General features: G+C 38.4%; 1 protein-coding gene across 1 annotated transcript; it reads right to left on the reverse strand.

Moving 5' to 3' along the window:
* Positions 1–11411: 11411 nt before the first annotated feature.
* Positions 11412–23432, reverse strand: LOC5577559 (zinc carboxypeptidase). Its single transcript, XM_021838947.1, has 2 exons — positions 23055–23432; positions 11412–12574 (listed from the first exon to the last, which is right to left on the reverse strand). The coding sequence occupies exons 1-2, from the start codon at positions 23361–23363 to the stop codon at positions 11555–11557; spliced, it is 1329 nt and encodes a 442-aa protein (XP_021694639.1). The 5' UTR covers positions 23364–23432; the 3' UTR covers positions 11412–11554.
* Positions 23433–24429: the final 997 nt, after the last annotated feature.

The following is a 24429-nucleotide window of genomic DNA, read 5'->3' on the forward strand; positions in this document are numbered from 1 at the left end:
TTATATATCAGGAAATTCCTTAGGAAATTGCATACATTTAGGCGTTTTCTGCGTTATTCTTGAAATTTAAACATTCATTATTTCTATAAATATTGTATTGTTAAGAGTTTGACAAGCATATTCGGATTCAGGGAGCTCAAATTTATTATGTGAAGTTGTTTTGAAAACTAACAATAATGGCATTGATAAGTGATCAATTTCACCCCGAAATGAGATCTCCTGATTTTTTTATTTTAGACATATTTTTTAGCACTAAAGTTACATTCGTTAGAAAATTTCGGTTCTTGAGTCAATGAGGCTCACCTTCATACTCGTTTTCCTGCATTCAATTGTTTGGCATTGTCAACATTATAGAAATCAGACAAGAAATACCGTGAAAATTGATCAATTTCACCCGAAACTACGGTACTCCGGATAATCGAGTCCGACCTGTATTCATCACATAATATATGCACGTATAACGTCTCCACTTTTGTACGTAGAAGGCCTTTTCACGATATCTTATAAGTGAAATTTTGCACATGCAAGACCTCCAGGTGGTGGTAGGTCATTTGGCATAAAGTCGTTTGGCATAAAGCCGTTTGGCATTAAGTCGTTTGGCATAATGGTCGTTTGGCATAATAGTCGTTTGGCATAATAAATCTGAAACCAAACATTTCTTAAGGTTTTACGTTTCTATTGAATCTTTCTGATGACATCAGGCTTGTTGTGGAGATCAATTGATCAGAATGACACTATATCAAACAATTAATAAATGAATAAACTTAAGCATATTATAAAAGTTGTTGCCAATAATATTTTATTATTTATCCAGAAATTACCCTTCTTTCAAATATTAATTCTTCTTTTGAGTTACGCTACTGGAATAAATTTTTGCACTGAAGATATTGATATATTTAGCACAAATTTACCCTTCTTTCAAGCGCTCTATGATTTTTTCCAAATATGATGTAACCTTCATTATAGGTATAAAAACTATTGACCTCAAATTTAAATAAATTTCACCTTCTTTAATACATAGGCTGATCTTTGGAGTTTTATTTTTTTAAATATAGTTTTGTTTCCAACTGACAAAAAGTCGGTGATCGATAACATTGATCTGCTCAAATTATTAGAGAAAGGAGAAATCGATTACTGCAGTTACTTCGAAGGCTTGTGCTACTTTTCCCCGAATGTCGTTTCCCCAAACGCCAGGTCCCCGAATATCCCGCTTCCCCGATTAGCACACTTCCCCGATAAAAAATAGCATTCATAATTGTCGTAACTTTTTACATTTCAGGATGGTGAACGAACTGGCCATCTTATATGCACCCTTCTTTATTTAATTGGTGAGTTTTACCGACCTCAGCATTTTTGCCAACATGTCTATAGCCGAGAATGACTGAATACCTCCTTCTTTAAATAGCTTATCGTTCTTTCTCGTTCACTATCCAGCCATTGAAGGTTACTATAGCACCTACTGCACCACTTTTCTGGGTAACCGGTCATTTGAGGAAATGGAATTCGAGGAAAAGGAACATTCGAGCAACTGGCCCCAACTAACATTCACTCATTTAACAAACACCATTATGGCAGTTTTATCCATCATCATGTTTTATCCAGCTTTTTACGCTAGCCATGCTATAAAATCTTTGACAGAAGCTGACTATCACCACTGAACTGAAACTCGAAAATAAATCCTTAGTAACCCATCACTTACTGAAATATTTTTCGTTGCTTTTCTGTCACTTAAAATAAAATCGAATTTCGATTTGCATAGATAATGCTTTGATCGTTTAATAATTATTCCCTTTTGTTTTTAGGTTACATTTAGATCAAGGCCCCAACACCTTTTTGAGTTGCAGGCCAAATCATTCAAACAATATAGTACGGTACAACATTTCCGTAAATATAATAAAAATCAGTCAAGGGATTGTTGTCTGGAAAATTGAGATCTCTGCTACTGTGCAATTTCAACAAGGTTTTGTGAACACATCTCCCAGGGATAATATTATCCAGAGTTGAAATCGTGCTCAATATTACGCCATGGACTCTGTAGACTCCAGCCCTGGATTGAAAAAAAATCTTGCCATGAAATCTGTGAGAATGATGATCAGTTTTGCAGAAGCAAAAGCAAACCCCCTCTTTCCTGTCAGCATACGACCAAAGTTCCCATCGGGGTTGGTTACTCGATCTTCCTCATGGTTACTCGTTCCCCGGCCAGTACCACGAGGAGGTAGGGATAGGAGTTGCTAGGCAAGAGACTAAGGACCTCAAAAAGGGATCTAATTCATTCCTACAGGTACGCGAGGTACCAATGGTATGCCATGCCCAGCCATTTCCCGTGCAATGTTTGATCCATTTTATTTTTTTCGCCTTGGTCTTGCGACATTCAAAGAGCTAAGCCGGGTCTTTTAAATATTTCTCCTTCAAGTTGTTGGGATGTATGTTCAACCAACTTATTAAGGCCTTAAATAAAATAAAGAGTTCTCATTATTTTTTTTTTTTTACTTATAAAATCTCGTTTATTATGGTTGATTATGTTTAAAATTAATTACAAGTAAACTAATTACATTTCAACTTGAAGGAAAAAATCTAGTTCTCGTACGTCTACAGCATTGTCACAATTTATGACGAAGGTGACATAATTTATAAATATTTTGAGAATCAATGTTTTTTGTCTTCTATTTGTATTGATTAAAGTAGGTCGCAAAAGATCCTCAAACGTGAATGTCCTCGGCCTGTTTAGAATTGTTGCTAATCTACCTTGAAGATGTCTCCACGCCGCTGCTACTCGCGTACATTCACTCAATTTGTGTTTCAGCGTTTCGACTGCCGAGTTGCAATGGACACATTGTTCACTGTCAGCCCTGCGAATGGTGAACCACAAACTTCTGTGTTCCATTTTTTCGTTGACGAGTAGATACCAATTGCTCCGTTGCTCTGAAGTCAGCGTTTTGCTTCCAATGTTACGCCACACCCGTTTCCAGTTTACTGTTGGATGCCGTAGCTCAACTCGTGGCTGGTCGGTTTGGTCTATATAAAAACGATGGATCTGATCGGCGGAAGGGTTTTGTTGGAGTAGAGGAGGCAAACGTGGATATGTTTGCAGGAGAAATTTAAGGCAGGGAAGGTCTGTGGGGGGAATGGGATTTGCTTGAGATAAAAAGGAATTATAGTAAGGCATGGATCCGATCTCTTTGAGGTGCCGGTTCAGAATTAAGGCCTTCGATTTCAAAGACGGTAGTTGCAGCTTAACTCCTCCTTGGTCCCACGATCTCGCCATTTGCTGTAAAGGCACGCGAGCAGGATGTCTTCGCCATAGAAAGGTCCCAATGGTGCTAATGAGTTTAGCCACGTGGACACTATATAGTGGCAAAATCGACGATAAATACCACACCTTTGCCGTAATAAAGGTGTTCAGGAGTATTATCTTCTGGTGAAGCGTGAGCGTGCGAGCCGAATGTAGCCAGATAAGTTGTCCAAATTTTCCTACCAGTGTATCCCAATTCAATGTGATCATCCGTCGTATCGAATTTACATAGAACACACCGAGAATCTTGATTTGGGTTTCTGTCCTCAGCCAGTCGATTTGAATGGGATTCCCGTTGATAAAACCTACATCGATGGACGTTGTTTTGCGCAAATTGAGCACAGCACCTGATACATTCCCAAACCGTAGAAACAAGTCACGCATTGCTTGAGCTCTGTAAGCCGACGTTGTGATAACGCTAATGTCGTCGGCATAAGCCACAACCAGATCATCTGTACCACATACACGTTCGAGAGAGACCATCAGTGGATGCAAATATAATACAAACAGATGCATCGATAATGGGTCTCCTTGTCGTACTGACCGTTGGATAGGGAACGATGACGTCAAACGACCATTTATCAGCAATCGCGAAGAGGAGAGAGTTGAGATCCGTTCAATCAAGTCCACGAATCGACCGTTTATACCAAGAGCACGCATGTTTGAGTATAGAAAAGAGTGTCTGACTCTGTCGAATGCGTGGTCAAAATCGAATCCGATGAGCTTCGCTACCTGTTTTCGAGACGTTGTAGCGGTCAGGAGTTTTGTATATATTTTGTAAATATATATGTTATGAAATTGTAAATATTGTACAAAAACGTTCATAGAATAAGATAGCAATAATAGGCAATGTACAGTATATTAAGCAAATTCAAATTATAGTAAATCCCTTAGCATAGGCAATTACAAGTTGCGAACATTTTGCTGAATCTCTCCTAGGGCGGGCTTATGGGTTTTTTCAAAAGGTTGGAAAGGGACAGCTGCACTACCATCGTGCCGAGTTATCCTTCGTGACTATATCCGCCATTGCAAGGCTCCGGTGGACGCGCTTCATTCAGCAGTACCGCCATTGGAGATCGCCGCTCGTCTAGACGAGGACACTGACCTGGGTCACAGGTCAACGACAGCGTAAGCAAGCCAACGAACTCGGTGAGTCAAGCCAACCTTTGAACCTTTTCTTGGAGTGAAGTGGGGCGTCCGGTGAGGGCGCCTCGGAGTGTTTTTTGTCCAGTCTTAAGACTGAAGAGTATGCGCTACTAAAGCCTTACTAGTGGAAGAAGTGAGGATCACGATGCGTGCGTGACGAATTGCCGCCGCCAGATCCAATTGTCACCAGGAGTGCAGACTAGCCTGCAGATGCACTGCCATCGACGGTGACGTAGAACACGTAGAGCACATGAGCACAGAAGTAGAGAGATAGAAGTAGAAACCGCACACATGTTAGGGAGTAGTTAATGAGAACGAACACATACAGACACACGAAAATAGGATGATAGCACGATAAATAAATAGGAAATTATGTGAAATCATTAATAAATTATGTCCCTTCGTCTAAATCGTGTCTGAAGTTAATAAACGTTAAAGTACTGTGTAATTATAATACTCCCAAATGTTTAATTGTTTTCATGTGTGAACCGTCACTTCGCGTTTCCTTATCGTCCCGTCCTCCTTATGGGGTTTGATCGTTGGGTACTCAGCCCGCTTCCTATTTGTTGATGCGTAGCGCGTCGAACGACGAGTCTGCCCGTGATGAGAAAGAGCGAGCGGCAGCATATGTTGGCTCGTATTGAGCATGAGTGATTCTCTTACCGGAGTCTCTGAGTGCCTTTTTGATTGTGTGGTTGCGTAGCGGTAATAGGGTGAACCCCGTTCGGTCGTTTGGTTCGTAAGTCAGCTGAAGCGATCTGTAAAATTCCTTTCGGGAAAATTAAATGGACTCGCCCTCAGGAGAGTCTCAACCGGGCAAATTAATATTGGGCATGTGGTCTCCCTTGTGGAGTGGCGCTTAAGCTACGTGCTTTAAGACGGATCGCCCGGGCTGGCTACAACGTGAGATGAGCAATGCGATCTTTTAATGCGAGCGTAGCTTGAAATATATTTATGTCTCCGTTCGAACACTTTTGGGAGGAGCTGAGAATGTTGTGGGTTCTCATTACCTTGTCCAGACGTGCTTTGAGTATACGGGAGAAAAGCTTATAATCAAAATTGAGAAACGAGATAGGTCTGTACGATCCCACAGTATTGCCAGTTCCTTTTTTCTTCACAAGCACAACGATACCATACCAAGCATACCATCGACGAATTTGGACGGGAAATTTGCCGCCAAAGCCTCATTCAACAGCAGATTTAATTCACGATGCACAACGTCAAAAGTTCGAAGATAAAATTCTTTCGGAAATCCATCTGGTCCGGGTGATTTTTTGGAAGCACTAGATTTTATTGCGGACCATATATCCGCCGTAGTGATGGCGTCCATGCATGCCTCGTTTGGATCATCGTTTTCGGGAACAATTTGGTTGCACTGGAATTCTCCTGCCTGCTGAGTTTCTCCTGCTGGCGCAGAATACAGCTCCGAAAAATACCGATGAACGTGGTCGTGAATGGCTTGCGATTCATCAATGATGCCTCCTTGTTGCGTGTCGAGCCGAGTTATAGCAGTGCGTTTCCTTTTGGATTCGCCGAGATGAAACATTGAGAGAGGCTCTCCTGCAACGATACGTTCGTTTATCCTTACGAATGCTTGGGTAAACCGACGTTGCAAACTGAGAATTTCTCCCTTGAGACGATTTATGGTTGCCAGCATTGCCGGGTTTTGAAAGTAGCCATCATAAGCCCGACGCAGTTGAACGTGTAAAGATTGGTGTGTATGGTAAAACTCGTCATATGCTTGTTTCGATTTCCACCGAAAGAAGCTGGTGATTTTGGGCTTGGCAAACTCCAACCACCATTCCATCCAGCTGCGATAGTTTCGCCTCTGGCGAGTCCAGTACTGCCACCGAATTTGAAAGTCGGTTATATTTTCATTAGTGAGGAGATGAGGACGAAGTGACCAAAACCCTCGCCCCTGGGGCTGTCCTAGGTTTGGTAGGCAGATACGCGTTGTCACAGCCATATGATCGGAGAATGAGACTGCGTGTGTATGAATATTTCTCAGTTGGTCGCACAGTCCGCCACTGACATATATTCGGTCTAGACGAGATGAGGAGATTGACGTTACGTACGTGTGGCCCTGTTCTCTCGACCGGAGTTTGATCCAAACGTCGTGTAGTTGTAGCTGTTGGACGGCATTTTGGAGAGATGGGCTCGTGTTTGATCCCGTTGCATCACACTGCCGCAGAACACAGTTAAAATCTCCGGCAAGGATGGTGTGTTCGGTGCGATGACGAAGGTAGTAGGCCAGTGTGTTGTTGTAGAAGCGTTCTCTTTGCAAGCGGTATGCGGTGCCAGATGGTGGATAGATACAGCAGAGTGTAGTATCATGAACCCGTAGTGAGACCAATCGTCCGTCTAGACTTTTCTCTACATTTGAGAACTGTATGTGATTCTTCAAAGCGATGGCAGTCCCTCGCCTCGAGTGATCGACGTTTGCGATGACATTAAACCCGGGTAGAACGAATTGCTCGTTCTCAATCTCTTGAAGGAAAAGAATATCGATGTCCAGAGTTCGGATAAATGTTCGAAGCGCATTTAGTTTAGTTTGGCTCGTGATGGTATTCACGTTGATTGTCGCTACGGTATAACTGGTGAAGACGATGTTTTAATGGTGGGGGTCAGTGTTATTGGAGTCATCACTGCCATCGCAGCGCATCTTTTTCCCAGCTGGACGTTTGATCGAGTTTTTGCTGGAAGTTGATGAATCAGTTTCATTGCCGTCGGTTTTCTTCGCCGATCTTCGCGTCACTCTAACCCACTGATCGCTCTCGCTTTCTCCTTGTGCCACGTTCGGTGTTGTCGGAAGATTATTACCTTCGGTAGCTTTCCTATTGCATGCTGGTGGCGGCATTAGGTCGGACGTTGACGGACCCGACGGGTCGGTTGGGCTTGTAGTCGTAGTTTGCTGAGACGTTTTTTGAGTTACATTCGACTCGGAGGCCTTCGGTGTTGACGATTTCACTGAGGATTCAATATAACAATAACGAATAAGATTCTTTCCCCGCAAATTCAAACAAAATTTTCATCTGATTGACAGAAAGAAAATTATATTGCTTTTCTTTTTTGATGGTTCGTCAAGGCATGCTGAGGATATATTTCCAAGTTTCAGTTCAGTGCTGATAGTCAGCATATGTCAAATATTTTATAGCATATTGTTTTTATGGCGAGCGTAAAAAGCTGGATAACATTTTAATAATTTCCATGGCCAACCTTTGTTAAAGCATTGTTCACACAAATTTGGAGAAACTTTAAAGCATGTCGTTGAATACCAACTTTATTTTTCAGCTTTAAAAACGTTTTACAAGCATTTAGTTCAGCTTTTATACGGCTGGTCTAAAAATAATTAAAGACTAATAAAAACAAAAAAAAATATTTTTCTAGGCACTTTATAAATGTAGTGTGCACTATTATTACGATAGTATAACAATCTTATTTAAAAATCGCCTGTATACTGGATTCGAACTCGAGACCTTCCAATTGTCAGCGGTATGCCTTGCCATCTGCGCCATCCTAGAATTGATGATTATACCGTCCAGTGCAAAATATAAACTTTTCATAGCTGAATAATGACCATGTTCGAGCTTCTATTCGACAACGTCTAATCAACACATGGTACGCTAATCTACAACTGAACAAGCATATTATTCAGCTGCTGTTTAGTGCTGATCCAAGCTGAGTTCAGTCGGCTATTTTTAGCGCACAGTGAGAAAATTTATGTCGATGTTGGTCAAAGTAATGTTTATTTACACAAAATAAAAACATTCTGAAATGATTAATCTAATCTCATAATAAGTTTTAGTTTGTTCAAAAATGATTAATTAACTAAAATTATTTTATAAATTATAGTTTGATTATATTTTTATTTGCATTTTTCAAAAAAAAAATTTAGTCCTATTTAGATTCTGCAAGATTTTACCAATAGCTGCGAGCTATTCATTAGATCTGCGTACATCAAATTTTTCATAGGTTTAGAAGTTCCAGGAACAACATTTTGATATTGTCTTCAGATATTTTATATCTTATGTCAATCAAGTCAACATCACGCTTTGTTTGTCAGTACTTTGCTCCTACTCGGAATACTTAGCTTAAATGTTTATTTTTGTTTTTCACAATAATTCTGCATTTCTGGAGACTGACCATGTTTATTTTCTGAACAGCTATTTCAAAAGTTTTAAGAAAGCATAGTTTATGAGCTTTGAAATGCATTCGGAGCTCAAAACGAATTTCGGATATTTTGTCCATTTTATGAAATTCAGCTATAGTGTGATCGCTTTTACAAGGCTTATTCATTGCTGAACAATGTGTTTGTTAATCGTCATTTTGGCCTCCATTGGATCAACTGTTCTTATAATATACTGAAGCTAAATTAGGATTTTATAAGATACTTATTCAGCTCTTATTCATGCTTATGTTAAACATGTGGGAATAGCTGAAGTGCGACGCAAGTAAAACGTTAGTTCGTCTTCTGAATATCCTTTTATACATATACATTTGTTTAGTGGAATATTGGCTTTTTAATTGGGGGAAACACGTCTTGTTCAGCTCATTTGTAGAACAATCTTGACTAGTCGAATGAGAATCTTTGGAAACGTTTAATAAGTGGCGATTCAACTTTTGTTCATTCTAATGCATAACGTTGAACATTGATCTAAGTTTGTGTTAAAAAAGCACCTTCTCAGCTCTTTATAGAGCAAATTTTTTATTCAGCTGCCATTACCATTATTGAACAATAATTAAACATCCATGCTTGTTTGTGGCTCTGAATTGTTAGTTGGGGCATTCGGGGAACCGACATTCGGAGAAACGACATTCGTGGAAAAGTAGCACAATCACTTCGATGATTCTGAACGCAATTTTTATGTCTTTTCAATTTATTATGCCGCAATAATTTTTGGCGTCCAATCTTCTATTGGTTTAACCATAAATTTGGCCTTCTTTTAAAAATAGGCAGTTCTTAATATTTATACTGTTTTAAATTTTATTGTTTAGTAAACATAAATGTTAACCATTTTTATATTTTGCTGTTTCATCAATTCTCGCAAGACGTGCTGTTATAATGATATTTACTTTAGAACCTGCCAATATTCAACATATTTTTTTTTTGCAAACGTAATATCTCCTTTCGAGAAATGCTAGAAAAAATATTATTTCAATTATAAATTTTCCTTTCTCTCGAACATAGATAAATTGTTTTAAATGTGTTGTTTGTTTGAGTTATGCTGTGAGAAGATTTTTTTTTGCGTTAGAGCCTTGAAAATTGTTAACGAAAAATTATCTGATCTCGTATATAGGCTGTTTTTGCATTATTCTGCATTAATAGATCTTTGAATAAGAGCTTTTAATATTTTTCAAATAAATTTTCCCTTCTTTATCAAGTAATTTTTATCAAGTGTTACGTCCAAACTGGGACAGAGCTTGATCTGCAACGAACTATTCTATGGTCGTTCCCTTTATTAATAACTGTGAACTTTCCTTGCCATTTTACTATTTTCAAATATGTATATCGCAACAAGCTCAAAGATACTCTATGTTCTAGGAAGTAGAGAAAATTATTATTCCGAAAAGATCTTTCACCAGACCCGGTATGAGTTTTATTTAGAATGTCACAACAATTTTTGACGTTCGTAGCTTGGAAAATCTATGAAGGAACACCACACTTGTTGAGAACCGACCAAAAAATTTTGATATGGGCTCGGTTGTATTGATCTCGGTAAAAGCTTCAAAAATGACGATATTCATTCCAAGTCAATCATTATGCCAAACAACCATTATGCCAAATGACCATTATGCCAAACGGTCGTTATGCCAAACGACCTTATGCCAAACGGGGTACAATCCTCCAGGTGATTTCGTTATTTTGGTTATTTACATTTTGGTTGTCTGGGGATGAGTTCTATAAGAGCCTACGGAGAGTGCCCAAAACAAGACGTCAAGATAGTCATCGGCGACGCAAATGCGCAGATCGGGAAAGAAGATTTCTTCCTACCCGTAATTGGAACGGAAAGCCTTCACTCCGTTACCAATGATAATGGCCTGCGGCTAGTAACCTTCGCTGCTGCTAGAAAACACCTTACTTCACGAGAAATGTCTTTGTCACATGTCACAAGTGTTCCAATATCAAACACTACCTCAGCACCAACACTACTAGGCCTACCTCTACTTCTATCTGCAACCATGTAATTCATCTCGGTTGAATTTATGGTCAGGCCTTTCCTCGCTCTCTCCCTCCAAGGGGGAAACTGAGCTTGGTATACGCTGACGAAGGTTCCCATAGAAGTCATCTAAACTTAACAGAAGTCTTCGAAAAGGGCTCCAAAAAATGTCACGCCTGAACCCTACAGTACTTCATTTATGTGCTTTCTGACCAAGCTTCGTTACTCTGTGACAAATTAAGCTTTGATTACACAGTGCGTGCAATGCACGAGCATTTGGGCAAGCAGCACGAATGTTTGCACGAACGGTGTAATATGTGCACGAACTACAACTAGCAATTCGTTTTGTAGAAACATATCCGGGCATTCAAACATGTTGGTTCGTCGAACTTGCGTTGCATAGCAACCGTAACCGTAATCAAAAACATTGGTGTTGGAAGAAAAGGACACAACGAATAGATGGAATCACGTTGTACTATATTAAGAAGGTGATATAATCCGAAAACTGACAGCTACTTGACGACGTCATTCCTATCCACCTCGAACAAATTTGCGAAACAAAATGATCTAGTGTTCTGGAAGGTATAAGGTACGATAGGATTGACGTCACATGTTTACAATCAAACTTGATATTTACATCAGTGAAGAGCCTGCCTTGTTAATTGTTATGCCGTGGATGGAATCAGGAGTGGAACAACTCTGAAAAAGGAAGGTGACCTCTAAGTATATTGCATTTCTAAAGATAATATCGACGTTGCTAAACATCTTAGATCAATATCGAAATATAGGCATTTGTTCGAATAAAAATATACCAGTCTTGCCAACATAATATTTATTTTCCATGTTTCAAGTTTTTCAAATCTCTCCGCTATTTTATTTATTTTCTTTAGAAAATATCCTACTTATGATGAAAATCGAAATCACCTAAATTTTCGGCTTTCTCTGCTTCCTGTCACGTTTACAATTCACCTTTCTGCGTTTCGGCACTCTCGTAATATCCCAGCTCCCTGGCCGCCTTCAGCATTGCCACGTACGCAGCTAGCGTTTCCTCCCCAGTCGGCTCAATCTCCTCCGCCGGCAGAATGAACATCTTCGTACTGTCCGGAGGACCTCTCAGTTCAAACGTGAACGCCACCGGAACGTCACATTCGCTGTAAGCCCAGTCCACCGAATCTCCCGACGAAGGATAGATGGTCTCGATCATCGCTCCCGAAACGTACTCCTTGCCGTGGGTTCTTCGAATCGCTTCCGATCCCCTTTCTCCGATCGTCTGCAGATCTTCGTAGTTCTGAACCTTATCCGCCGTGTACCCGTACGGAAACATGATCAACTGCGAGAACGAGTGCATCGAGAAGTAAGTCTTGATTCTGCTGGACTGTGCGTTCTCTTTGAGGAACTTCTGCAGCACCTGAGTCTCCGACTCGCTCGCTGCGGATCCACCGGCAAAGTCGTAAGCACACGGGTCCGAACTGGCTCCGATTCCGTTCCAGTCGCTTTCGAAGTTCCGGTTCAGATCTACTCCGCGGCAGAGACCGTACGGCTTGCGGTTCTTGCGCCAGAGGCGATCCGCCTCGAAGGTGTACTTGTACCCGTCTGGGTTCACCACCGGGAAGAAGAACCAATCGAAGTTCTCGGCCAGGTCTTGAACATCTGAGGTGGTAGATGTGAGCAACTGATTTAGAAGGTAGGTGCACACAGCAGGGGAGATCCATTCGCGGGCGTGAATGCCGCACTCCACGAAGACGGCAGTGTTGCCGGATTTCTTGGAGAGCTTGACCCCTTTGATGAGATTGCCTTCGTAGCTTGCTTGGAGGGGGATTGATTGTAGGATGGAGGAGTGTTTTGTGACTTGCAAATCCAGCCATTTGTGGATCGTGTCCAGGTGGAAGTAGTGTTGCCAGTCGAAGTGTTCCGGGTCGTTTCCGCTAGGCATGACGGTGGAGTCTTCTTTGTCGATTAGATCTTGAATGTTGTGTAACTGTGGAAGAGAATAAGAGATATTTTGATTTCAGCAAAGATTAGAATGTGCGTGCAATCATATGTTAAGTTGTTCTTAGCTTACATAAAATTTTTTGAAATCTCTTCGATTCTATAACATTCTCCACAAAATTATTCCCCCGAAAGCCGTTCCCCAGAATTCCATTATTTTGAATTTCACTACTTAGAGTGTACCATTCCCCAGAAAACTATATACCTAATCCAAAATATTTATTTGAAACTCCATACATATTTCAAAATTCGTTTTCAAGTACAGTCGAATTTCGTTCGTTGTTATATCTTTAGGTGGGCTTCGTTTCAATTAGGCTCTCGTTAGGTGGGCTGTAGCTCACTTAAAACGAAGACAAACGTCACCTTTTGAAATAAAGCTCGATTTGGTAGTCCTGATTTCTGAGCTCAAGCAATTGAGTCTCCAGTTCTACCAACATCTGGCACTGATTTTCAACCCGTGCCTCTGCCTTAGCTACTTCCCCTCGTCGTGGAAGTCAGCAAAAGTCATCCCCATCAGGAAACCTGGGAAGGATCCTTCCTCCCCCAAAAACTATCGACCCATCAGCCTTCTCTCAGGGTTATCAAAGCTTTTTGAAAAAGTGATCAACAGACGGCTGCCTGCGGCAGATGAGCAAAACAACATCTTACTCGAGGAACAGTTTGGATTTCGACGCGGTCGTTCAACCGTGCTCCAACTGACTCGAGTAACCAACATCCTCAGGCGGAACAAGTCCCTCGCCAAATCCTTCGCCATGGCGTTGCTCGACGTTGAAAAAGCATTCGACAACATCTGGCATGACGGCCTGGTGTACAAGATGCACCGATACAATCTTCCCACCTATTTGGTGAAAATCATCAAACATTATCTGTTTGACAGGACGTTCAAGGTTTCCCTCAATGGAGTCAACTCAGACCCACTCAACATCCCCGCAGGTGTTCCACAGGGTAATAGTTTAGGTCCCCTACTATACAAGCTGTTCACCTCGGACATGCCTCAGCTCCCTGAAGGCGGTTCTCTATCGCTGTTCGCTGACGACACCTCAGTCGTCTACAGCGGCAAATTCACTAGAGCGTTAACATCTCGACTCCAGAGAGGCCTGAATGTCTTGTCAGATTATTTGAACAGCTGGAAGATCTGTATCAACGCATCAGGTCATCCTCTTCCCCTATTCCGAATCCCCCAGACTTGTTCCGGCAGAGGATTGTAAATTCACCGTCGGTGGATCAACGGTGGAATGGTCTGATGTAGCCGACTACGTTGACTTAACGTTAGACAGCAAGTTTCTTTTCAGACAGCAGGTTGACAAAACGGTCACCAAAAGCAACATCTTGCTAAAAGCACTATATCAACAACACTAGCTTAATTTTTTATAACAGATTTTTTCTTCTTTTGATCATAGGCTGTTCTTCAATATTTTTTATGTTTAATGGAACTAAGGCTTATTATACGTGCATAGAGAGTGCTTCGTACAGCCCAAGCAGGACAGTTCGGTTTTGCGTCGTCCGATAGATTTTGCTCACGATTTCGCGCGTGTTTTTGTCGCTGGAGATTTTTTTTCTGTTTTGGAGCACAATCGACAAGCATTTCGCGAAATACTATTTATACTATAAATAAGCTATTGTTTTCTCTTTTGATTGCCGGCATTCAAAAGATTAATTTGAAAACGCTTAAACAACAAATATTTATGGTCTATCGTCAGCTTTCTAGGCGAATCCTGACAATATACCTTCCCCAACCTCCAACTCCGTAGCACTTATGAGGGTTTCGATGAGTCGGTGGCCTCTCATTAAGTAAGTGCTACATCAACATTTCCTTCCCCTATTCCAAGTTACGGTAAAGATGGGCGTGTCCGGGAATAGCGATAGTCATGCTTTTAGTATTCTTGTTTATGATTTGAACAAGGTATACTTCCCTGCCTTCTTCTTGAAAGTAGTCAGGATGAGATTATTAAAAAGGAACATTAATGTTGCTAGTATCCAATCTACGAAGTATACCGTAACTACGCTAACGCTAACGCTAAGGCTTATTATACGTGCATAGAGTCTTAGGGATCATGCACAAATTACGTCACGCTCCGAGGGGGGGAGAGGGGATCAAGCCAAGCGTGACAAGCCATACAAAAATTTCGGAGGACTCATACAAAAAACGTGACAAAGGGGGGGGCGAAGTAGGCTGTCATTGAAATTCGTACGCGTCGTTAATGATTGTTGCTTATTCATCTCACGATTTCGAATCAAAGAAAATCAGTTGGTTTTGCACTGACATAGCTGAAAAAGTATCAGCATACTTTATGCATGTTAGCGCGTACAGTGATTCTTTTTCAAGTCAATATAAACTATCAAGACTGAGTTTTATCACTTTGAAATGCATGCTGAAAAGTCATCATTGTTGCCAAAACGAATGACGGGCTACTTAGCCTTAAAACCGAACGACTCGATGAATACTTACGTTAAAAAAAGCTAACTGTTTCTCTGTTGTGGAAAGAAGAAGCCAAACTTGTGTTTGCTATAAATTAATTAATTTACTAAGTACTATCAGAAGGATTGAAGTTACAGATATACGAATAAGTCGTAAACCGTTTAGAAGCTGTCAGAAACTACAAACGTATTGCGAAAACCTATGCTGGCAGCTATTACTGCTAGCAGAGAAGTGAATAGATGCTTACATTTAGATTGTTCTACTTTCTACTAACTAACATTGAAGAGCTGTATATCAATGATGATTTATCCTTCTTTAAGTATAAACCTAAGACAAGACGTGACAGGTCAAAGTACAAAAACGAAACCAATTGCCTGTCAAAAAAGACCACTTCTCATTGGTCGCTTTGGCAAAGGCCTACTTTTGAGTTGGATTGCAACAGGGCACCTTTTTGCTAGCCCGGCCGTGTTGCTAGTTTATAAAATTTAATTTCTACAAAAAGTTTGAACAATTTTCATGATAACTTTTTGTTTCAAATCTATTTATATTAAGTTCAAAGCATGTATTCCTACAATGCAAAAATGAATAAAAAATCCCAAGTTACACACATGTTATAATTGTGTATTATCAACTTATATATGACTAGTTTTGGTTATAACATGTGTGTTTCTAGGGATACCCAATTCTAACCAATATAATGGAAATCATGTCAATTCTCTTTAAAAATAACACCGGTTTCGAATTTTACCCTGATTTTTTTTTTTTTTTTTTTTGAATATAGCATCCTCTATTGTACTAAATGAATGATACGTGCAAGAAACAATCAGATTATGAGTCTTGATATTTAAATTGGTTCACATGATTTGCTTTAAAAGGATACTGGAAACACTGGAATTAGTATAGTCAAGGTTATCGACTGAAAACAACGGGGCAGTCTTAGTTGAGCTGTCACGTCCTGTCCGAGGTATAAACTATTCTTTGAAATTCATCACAAATGCATGCTATTTGTAGTTCACTATTGTTTCCAATTTTGGCCAAACGGCATTCGGCCAAATGACCCGGCACCGGCAAGAAGACATTTGCAATAATTAATTAAATGATCAGGGGCCATTTGACATAACATGAAGAACATCCTATTTAAAAACAAATAGGATAACTATTGTAGGATGCCTGATGGTCATTATGCCAAATGGCAACTCAGTGTTTCATATAATTATGCTAAATAGTTTTAAACCAACTCGTTTTATGCCAAATTACCTTATACCATAGAGCGGTTCCACAGAAAACGACGACTTTTTCCCAAATTTCATTTTTATATTTTTTGATTTGGATGAAATTTTGCACATGCTTTCTTTATGCCCAAAAATGCCTTTTTGCATCATCGGTTCGCCATTTTGACTCTAGCCTTACTTTTGAGAAGGGCCTAAGAAAAAAATCCTTAATATTTTCAAAAAAATATAACTTAGAAACGGTTTGTCCGATCAGTTTGATGTCTTCCGCAAAGTTTTAGGTTATTGTTAGGACTATCTGAAAAAAAAATATACACTGTAAAAAAATGTGTATTTTTTTAAATTTCAAAAATAAAGCTTAAAAATCAATTTTCACAAAAATCGTATTTCTGATTTTTTATATTTTTTTATATGTTAAAGAAGACAAAAAATGAAGTCTTTTGCACTGTGGGTCAAGATGGAGAAATCATGGACAAAAAAATATATGATTTTTTTTAAAAAAGGTGAATTTTTGAAAATGGTCATAATGAACTTTTTAAATGTTTTTCAACACGATTTTATAAAAGTACGCAAAATTTACAACAGAAAAGGTACACGAGAAAATCAGGCTAACTTTTACCGTTTTAAAGATACAGCGATTTCAATACAAAATTATGATATAATTTTCATTGTTCGGTCATTTTCGAATGTTTTTCGAGGCTCATAAGCCTAGAAATTTGTACATTGCCTGAACTGCCCATAACTGCATATTTGTAACATTCGACAAAAGTAGGCATTGAGTAAATGGAATACCAAGTGTGAATTTTATGGCAGTATGGGAGAAAACTAAAATTTCTAAAAATTACCAGGAACTCAAAAGTGCCTTTTTGAGACTGAAATTGTGTACAACTCATATCATGTAGTAGGTCAATAGTCAGAAAATAATTCTGATAGAAATTTTATTGCTAATGCATTACAAGACTCATTTAAAATCTCAATGAGACTGTTATGCGGTTATAATTACCAATGTGACAAAACAACTTGGTATTTTTTTCGAATTTTCTAGAACAATCTCACAGATTTCAGTAAGTTGATCGAAAGTATTTATCATTTGATGACTCTCCACGGTATTAACTCCAATTTGTCAAAAATGTCGAATGTGACTGTTATGCAGTTATGGGCAGTGAAAGAGCAGATAATTTTTGACTAAAATGTTTGTCAAAATATTGATTTGGTAATTGTTCATGGTATGAGGCGAAATAAAAAATGTGCCCTGTGAAAATGATTTTTTGTTTTTTTAACGAAACACAAATTCAACATTTAACATTGTTATATTTTGATATGTAATTATCGAGAAAATATGGAACAAAATGTTAAAAGTTAAAAAATAACAAAACATCGAATATAAAGCAATCAATACGTGAAATGCATTTATATCGATTTAAGATAATGAAATATTTTCATTCGAAAACAAAAGCTTTATGAGTAGAAGAGTAACGTGCCCAGTTGTCTCACACAAATATACCTGATGTTTTCTTAAAGTACAGCACGTTGGTATATTTTTGTGGTCGGACAGAAACGTACCTAACAGTTGATTCAAGTACCCATGTTGGTATAAAAAAGAGCTGATGCAGCAAAGACACAAGCAAGTGATAATCAAGTGAAAAGTAAAAGATAGCTTAGAACAATGAAGTATAAAATGAACACCATCAACAAAGGTTGTGTAAATGTGTTTTCAAAAAAGTGTTCAAAAAGTTACCGAAATCTCACGGAAAGTAATATTGTCAAACTTGGATTTGCAGATGAAAATCAGCTTAATAAACAATTTAAAATTTACGATTCGTGTCATTATCATTGAAGGTAGTTTTTGCAAGTGCTCATCGCATCAAAACAAAGGCGCTACTGTATATGGGATTTAACATTGTGACAGCATTGCTGTTCTGTCAAACACACAAGGCTATCTATGCTTTCCATAGTGGCCGTTTTGGTTATTTTAATGATCCATTGGCCAAAAGAACAGCATTACCAAGCAGTGATGACTTATCAAGTAGTGAAGAGGAAGATGTTTGCATGGAAGAGGAAACAATAGAAGCATCAGCAACTTCAATACAGTCAACGGATTCCAATATGAATATCATTGGAAGCAACGTCAGCAACTTCAATACAATCAACGAACTCTAACTTGAATGTTTCTAGTAAGGAGACATTAGAAGCAACGTCAGCAACATCGATTGAGACAACAGATTCCAAAGTCCCTGAATACATCCAAAAAGTGAATATCGATATTTTCAATGAGTCAATATCAAGTATACTCGTAGCGCCGATCGATAAGACAAAAACTAGTTCTACTAAATATGTCACGAAAAAATATCGCGAGATAGTCAACAGCATTAGACAAAACATCTTTGCGCTAAATAAGGAAGCTAAATTGGTTGAAAATAGAACCGGTGAATTCTATGAAATAATTGAGCAGCTCAAAGAAAAGTTTACAAGTGAAGGGTCGGCAAGGGCAGAGCAATTTCAACTCTTAACTGTATTGCCTAAATCATGGACAGCCGAGCCAATTAAGAACACATTTGATACAACTTTATACACGTCAACGGAAGCAAAACAATTACTGAACAAAAGCGGCGTGCATTCTACTATTGGTCCGAGGGCAACCAAACAGTTGTGAATTTTCAGTAAATTTAATTTTAAAATCACTGTATCTCGGAAACGGTAGCAATTAGCAAAATTTTCTCATATACCTTTTTTGTTGCGTTTTTAGCGTACTTTCATAAAATCGGGTCGAAAAGCATTCAAAAAGTTTATTTAGACCATATTAAAAAATCAACCTTTTTTAAAAAATCATAACGTTGTTGTCCATGATTTCTTCATCTTGACCCAGTGTGCAAAAGACTCCATTTTTTGTCTACTTTAAAATATAAAAAATAAAAAAATCAAAAAAACAATTTTTGAGAAAATGGATTTTTAAGCTTTATTTTCGAAATAAAAAAAATACAACATTTTTTTAACAGTGTATATTTTTTCCAGATAGTTCCAACCTGAGAGAGACTCGCGAAGAGGAAAAATATCAACGTCATATGCAGCCCAGATTCCCCTCTCACGAAACGTCAAATGCAGCCCACCGTTTTTATGGCTGAAAAAGTAAAAAGTATTGTGTTCAAAGTAAACTGTTATTAAAAACCTCAGCCAGTGGAGCAGTTTTTTCCAAAGTTGCTGATAAATCTAAGCAGAAGATTAATTATTTCTAATGTCTGCTACGTTTGCTGGCATGAAATTTCACTCAAACGGATATTTATGATTCGATGTGATGCAAACTCAATCATTTTTTGCTGAGAGGTTCATGTGAGGATTTGAACAGCATGTGCATAATTGGTATAAACACAAAGTGGAATAAGAAAAAACTCAGCAATCACAGAAAAAGAAGACCGTCTTCGCGAGTCTCGTCTCAGGTTCCAACAATAACCTAAAACTTTGCGCAAGACACCAAACCGATCAGACAAATAGTTTCTGAGTTTTAATTTTTGAATTTTTTGAAAATCAAAGTTAAGATGAATAATGTTTCCGTTCACTTTTGGAAATGTCTGATAGTAAAACCCTAAGCAGGTTTTTATCGAAGAAGTTAACGTCAGAATCGATTAAGTAAACGTTAAGGTAAGATATGTTATGGTTGAAATTTCAACCCATATTTTAGAATAAAGTGTCATAATGAATTAGTAGTCTTTTAAAATTTTATCGAATATTTCTGAATATTATGATTAAGAGATTTATTTATGAATATCTCAAAAATTCCTCCATGAAATACGGTTCATATATCCTATAGACATTTTTTAACACACAAATTGTATCACTTTTTTGGTTTCACAAATAACTCCTGCAAATAATTATTTAAGGTTTATTGAATTTTGTAGAAATCTTTCAGGAATTCCATACATATTCTCCTTCAGAAATGTATTCATCATACCTGCCAAGATTTTGTAAAAAAAATATACAATTAAAGGATTCCTCCAAAAGTCACTTGGGACTTTTCTTTAATTCTTCTACATATTCTTTAAGAATGCTAAATATTCCCATAGTTAATTTTACAAGAATTTATATTGAAAATTCTCTTGAGAATTGACAATTTTTTCCCAATTACATTCCTGCAACAGTTACTCTACGAACTGTTCTATGATATTTACCTGAGACGAGACTCGCGAAGACGGTCTTCTTTTTCGGTGATTGTTGAGTTTATTTCTTTTTCAACTTTGTGTTTATACCAAACATGCGCAAACCGTTCAAACCTTCGCATGAACCACTCAGCAAAAAATGAGTGAAATTTCATGCAATCAAACGTAGCAGATATTAGAAATAACTAATCTTGCGTTTAGATTTATCAGCAACTTTGGAAAATATCTGCTCCGTCGACTGAGGTTTTTAATAACAGATTATTTTGAGTACAATACTTTTCACGTTTGCAGCCATAAAAACGGTGGGCTGCATTTGACGTTTCGTGACAGCGGAATCTGGGCTGCAAATTACGAATTGAATTGATTATTTCAGCGATTATTCTAGTAAAACTAAGTCATCCTTCTAAGACATTATCTGTAGTTAAAGAATTACTGAAAACAACATGAATACTTCTCGTATAGATTGAACAAGCTTTCCCGGATGAATGCTTGGGATATGCCAAGAGTATTTCCTGAAAGAATTTTGGTAAAAAACACTACACAATTAGCTGAGAATTATGTTTAGAGAGTATTTACAGACCTCAGGAGGAATTGTTCGAGGTATTATTTTTAAAAACCCTGAAAGGAACTCCGAAAGAATTTCTGGCGAAAAGGATTTTCAAAAATTTAAATTCTTAGACGTACTGCGGCAGAAATCCGAGAAACTGGAAAAAAAATCTCAAAATAAGCTCTTAAATTTTGTAGAAATCCTCAGAAGAATTTCAAGTGTGACTTTTGGAGAAATCTTTGAGAGAGTCCTTTAGGAAACTCCCAAGAATAATTTAATAACGTATTCTTGAAAACAAAATAGGTTATGAGGTTATGTGCGGAGAAATGTCAGGATCTGTTACAAAATATGTTTAAATGAATCTATTGATGAACTTGAACTATTTAAATAAATCGCAAGAATAATCAACATGGTATAAACACAGAATATTTTTTCAGTAATTTGTGTGAAGTTTCCTAAAGGAATATCTCGATAAATCATAGGGAAATTTCAGAAGGATTCTTAGGGTAAATTCATGGATAAGTTCCTACATAAATTTCTTAAACTGTTTTAGAAATCCCTTGAGAACTTTTAAATAAAAAATGTAAGACAAAAATCTTCGAGCAATTCCTTGACAAGAAACGGAATCATTTCTGGGGGTGTACTTGGACGAATCTCTGGAGAATCTATGGAAAAATCTTTGAAAAAATTCCTAGAAAATCTGTGAAAGTACCCTTTCGTACCCTTTGTTTAGAAACTCCAGTTTCTTTCAATGATACCCAACTCTTTTCAGAAATCAAATTTGAACACTCTATTATGGGACACCCACTATTATGGTTTATTTCCGTTCAGTATGCGGAACAGAGTGATTAATAGGTAACTGTATCTTAAATTTATATTACACAAACATTTACTTTATAAACATCTCCAGATTTATTGAGTTAAACCCGGCAATACTTCGGAATACCTCGCTTTCTACTGAAATCCTCACTTATTTTTTCCTAAAAAAAACATCAAATACAGTTCTGCCAAGTTAACTCTTATTAACCATAGTGATTACATTTTTTTAAAAACAAAATTTGCTACGAATAAAAATACCCACTTTTCTTCGGTTTTTTTTCAACATGTTCTCAAAATTTCCGGTCAATTTTGAGCAACCTAATGCTTTCCTTGAAGTGAGCAACTTATTCCAAAAACTCTAAACATGTTTTACCAGCCTATATTTTAAATATTTCTTAAATTTAGCTGACCCCAAAAAAATGTTTATAAGTGAGATACAAGTTCATCCGAGATCTAAAACTTCAACAGCCATGACCAATTTAATTTGAAGAGTTGCCTTGCCTACAGTAAATTATTGGATTTTTTTTTCATTATTTAGTAAATCTTTTGTACTTGTGTATTTCTGCATTTTTGGAAAAGAAATCAACTAGGAGTCCTTTTCCTTCCTTTTCAATTTTCTCAGGATTCAATCCCTGTCTAGGACCAATGATTATTTCCAAGCAGTAACACTGTCGAATCCGAAAACAGAGAAGGGCTGTTTCTATGGTGCGATGTTGGTCCAAGCCTACTTAGGTGATATTTGAATGTCTGTTGGTCAAGATTACCAGGTGCGTTGACTGCGCGCGGAACGCGGAACGCGGAATACAGCAGACGGCTTCATCTTCGGCGGAATACACACAGTCAAACGATCAAAGTAAATGCATGCTGCACAGTACTTGATAATATACATTTGTTTCGGGTTAACGAATGTAGGACACTTTAAAACTATTAACAACTACATGCACTATATTGATTTACGAGAAACTGTTCAACTGCTATTTTGAAAATGGCGTAATACGACCCCGATCAACCAGGATTACAATTTCTATATATTTCTTGGTGCAATGATAGTAATTGTCAAGGATTCAAAATGTATTGATATCGATCTCTATCAAAGATCAAAGATTTTCAAGCTTGAAATAGGATTTCGACATCGGCAGCAGGACATTATGGCTGCCGTAAACACGGATTCTTTTGAAATCCACGATACAATCTACCACTTCCATGAATTGTATGAGAATCGCTTCGAACAATTTGATATTCATTTGACATTGATGCATGAAGAATCTTATCATTACCAGCTAAATCTTCTCTTCACTACTCACCAGCACCGAGCCCCGAATGTGGAACCGTTCCATCAAATCGCTCATCTCGGCAATCTTCTGCGGAGCCACCATGATGGTAAGATTCTGATTGGTATGCCGGGCATGGCCCATGAAGGTGTAACTATCGCTCCGGTTCTCCAGTTGCTGCATCAGCTGAACCTGCTCTTCGGTTTCCAGCAGTACCCGGTAGATGCGGAACCGATCATAGCGGGCCTTGTTCGATGGGTCCGATGAAGCATGGCCATCTACGATCGCAAACAGAGCGATGGTTACTGGGATGAGTAACATAAGTCGATTAAGTAATCGCATTTTTGCACCAAAATGCAAGCCGGCAACAGCTGAACCGGTCCGAGTCAAAACAAAACTGATACTGCCGCAGCGGCAGCGAGGTATTCATCTGCACAGCGAAGGTGCTACGTGCAGCGGAGACGGGACGGGACAAAGGTAATGTTTACCGACAGGATTAGCATTTTAGTACAGAAGAGGGATGTAGTGGTGAAATGAACACATCAGCTGCTATGGGAGTCTGATAAGAGGGTTTGCCACTGTCTCGAGATAAATTCGAAAGCTGTTAAAGTACAGTGATAGTCAAATAAAGTAGCGAGAATTGAACTTGCTGAGAGTTTGCTCGATGTAATGCATACATTTCTCGCGTAACATTACTAAAGGACCTATCTAACATTGAGAGGCTCTCTTTGTTTAATAGACCATTTCCGTCAGACCTTACCCCCTATTTTTATATATTTTTTCGAAAGACGATTATTTTTAATGATTATTGATGCTTTCAGATCTAATTTATATGCACTCCTGATTTTATTGTAAATTTTTGAAAATCGAGAATTTAACACATTTTGAGTAGTGCGGCACAGTTGTTTCAACCCTGTGGGTAAACAAAGTGGAGATTTTTCCACAACTTTCAATCTCACCCCTGCGCTGAGTGTTTGTAGATATGACGAAATGTCAATGTCAAATCAAGCACACGAGACGACACGACAAAATGGAGAAATCTGAGGTCCGATGGGCAAGCCTCGTTGTAAATGAAGCCCATCCTTTACTATTGTACTTATAACAAAAACTTTTACCGGAAGACGACTGCTAATAGACCGTTTTAAGCTTAGCAAGTGATGGAATTCTCCTTGGAAGAATTTCTGCAACGCTACGGAACGTTTTCTACAAGAGGGGCATATTGGCCGGTTTGTTTTGAAACGTCAAGAATTGGACCGTTTGCAGATAACGTCTTGTATTCGCTTGAGAAGCTACCTTAATGTGACCAGATGTGTCCCGGAAAAAATCCGGGACGCTTGTCAGATCTCATCCCTAATGAAGCGCTGCCCATATTTGATTTGCTATTTACATTCATATTCAATCTAAGACA

This window comes from Aedes aegypti, chromosome 1 (assembly GCF_002204515.2).
Source record: "Aedes aegypti strain LVP_AGWG chromosome 1, AaegL5.0 Primary Assembly, whole genome shotgun sequence".
Lineage (NCBI taxonomy): Eukaryota > Metazoa > Arthropoda > Insecta > Diptera > Culicidae > Aedes > Aedes aegypti.

Bases quoted from the DNA above. Each gene is read 5' to 3' on its own strand.
- LOC5577559 (XM_021838947.1), bottom strand. From the start codon at position 23,363: ATGCGATTACTTAATCGACTTATGTTACTCATCCCAGTAACCATCGCT. The intron at 12,575-23,054 runs GTGAGTAGTGAA...TCTCTTCCACAG, and splicing joins ACATTCGGGGCTCGGTGCTG to TTACACAACATTCAAGATCT.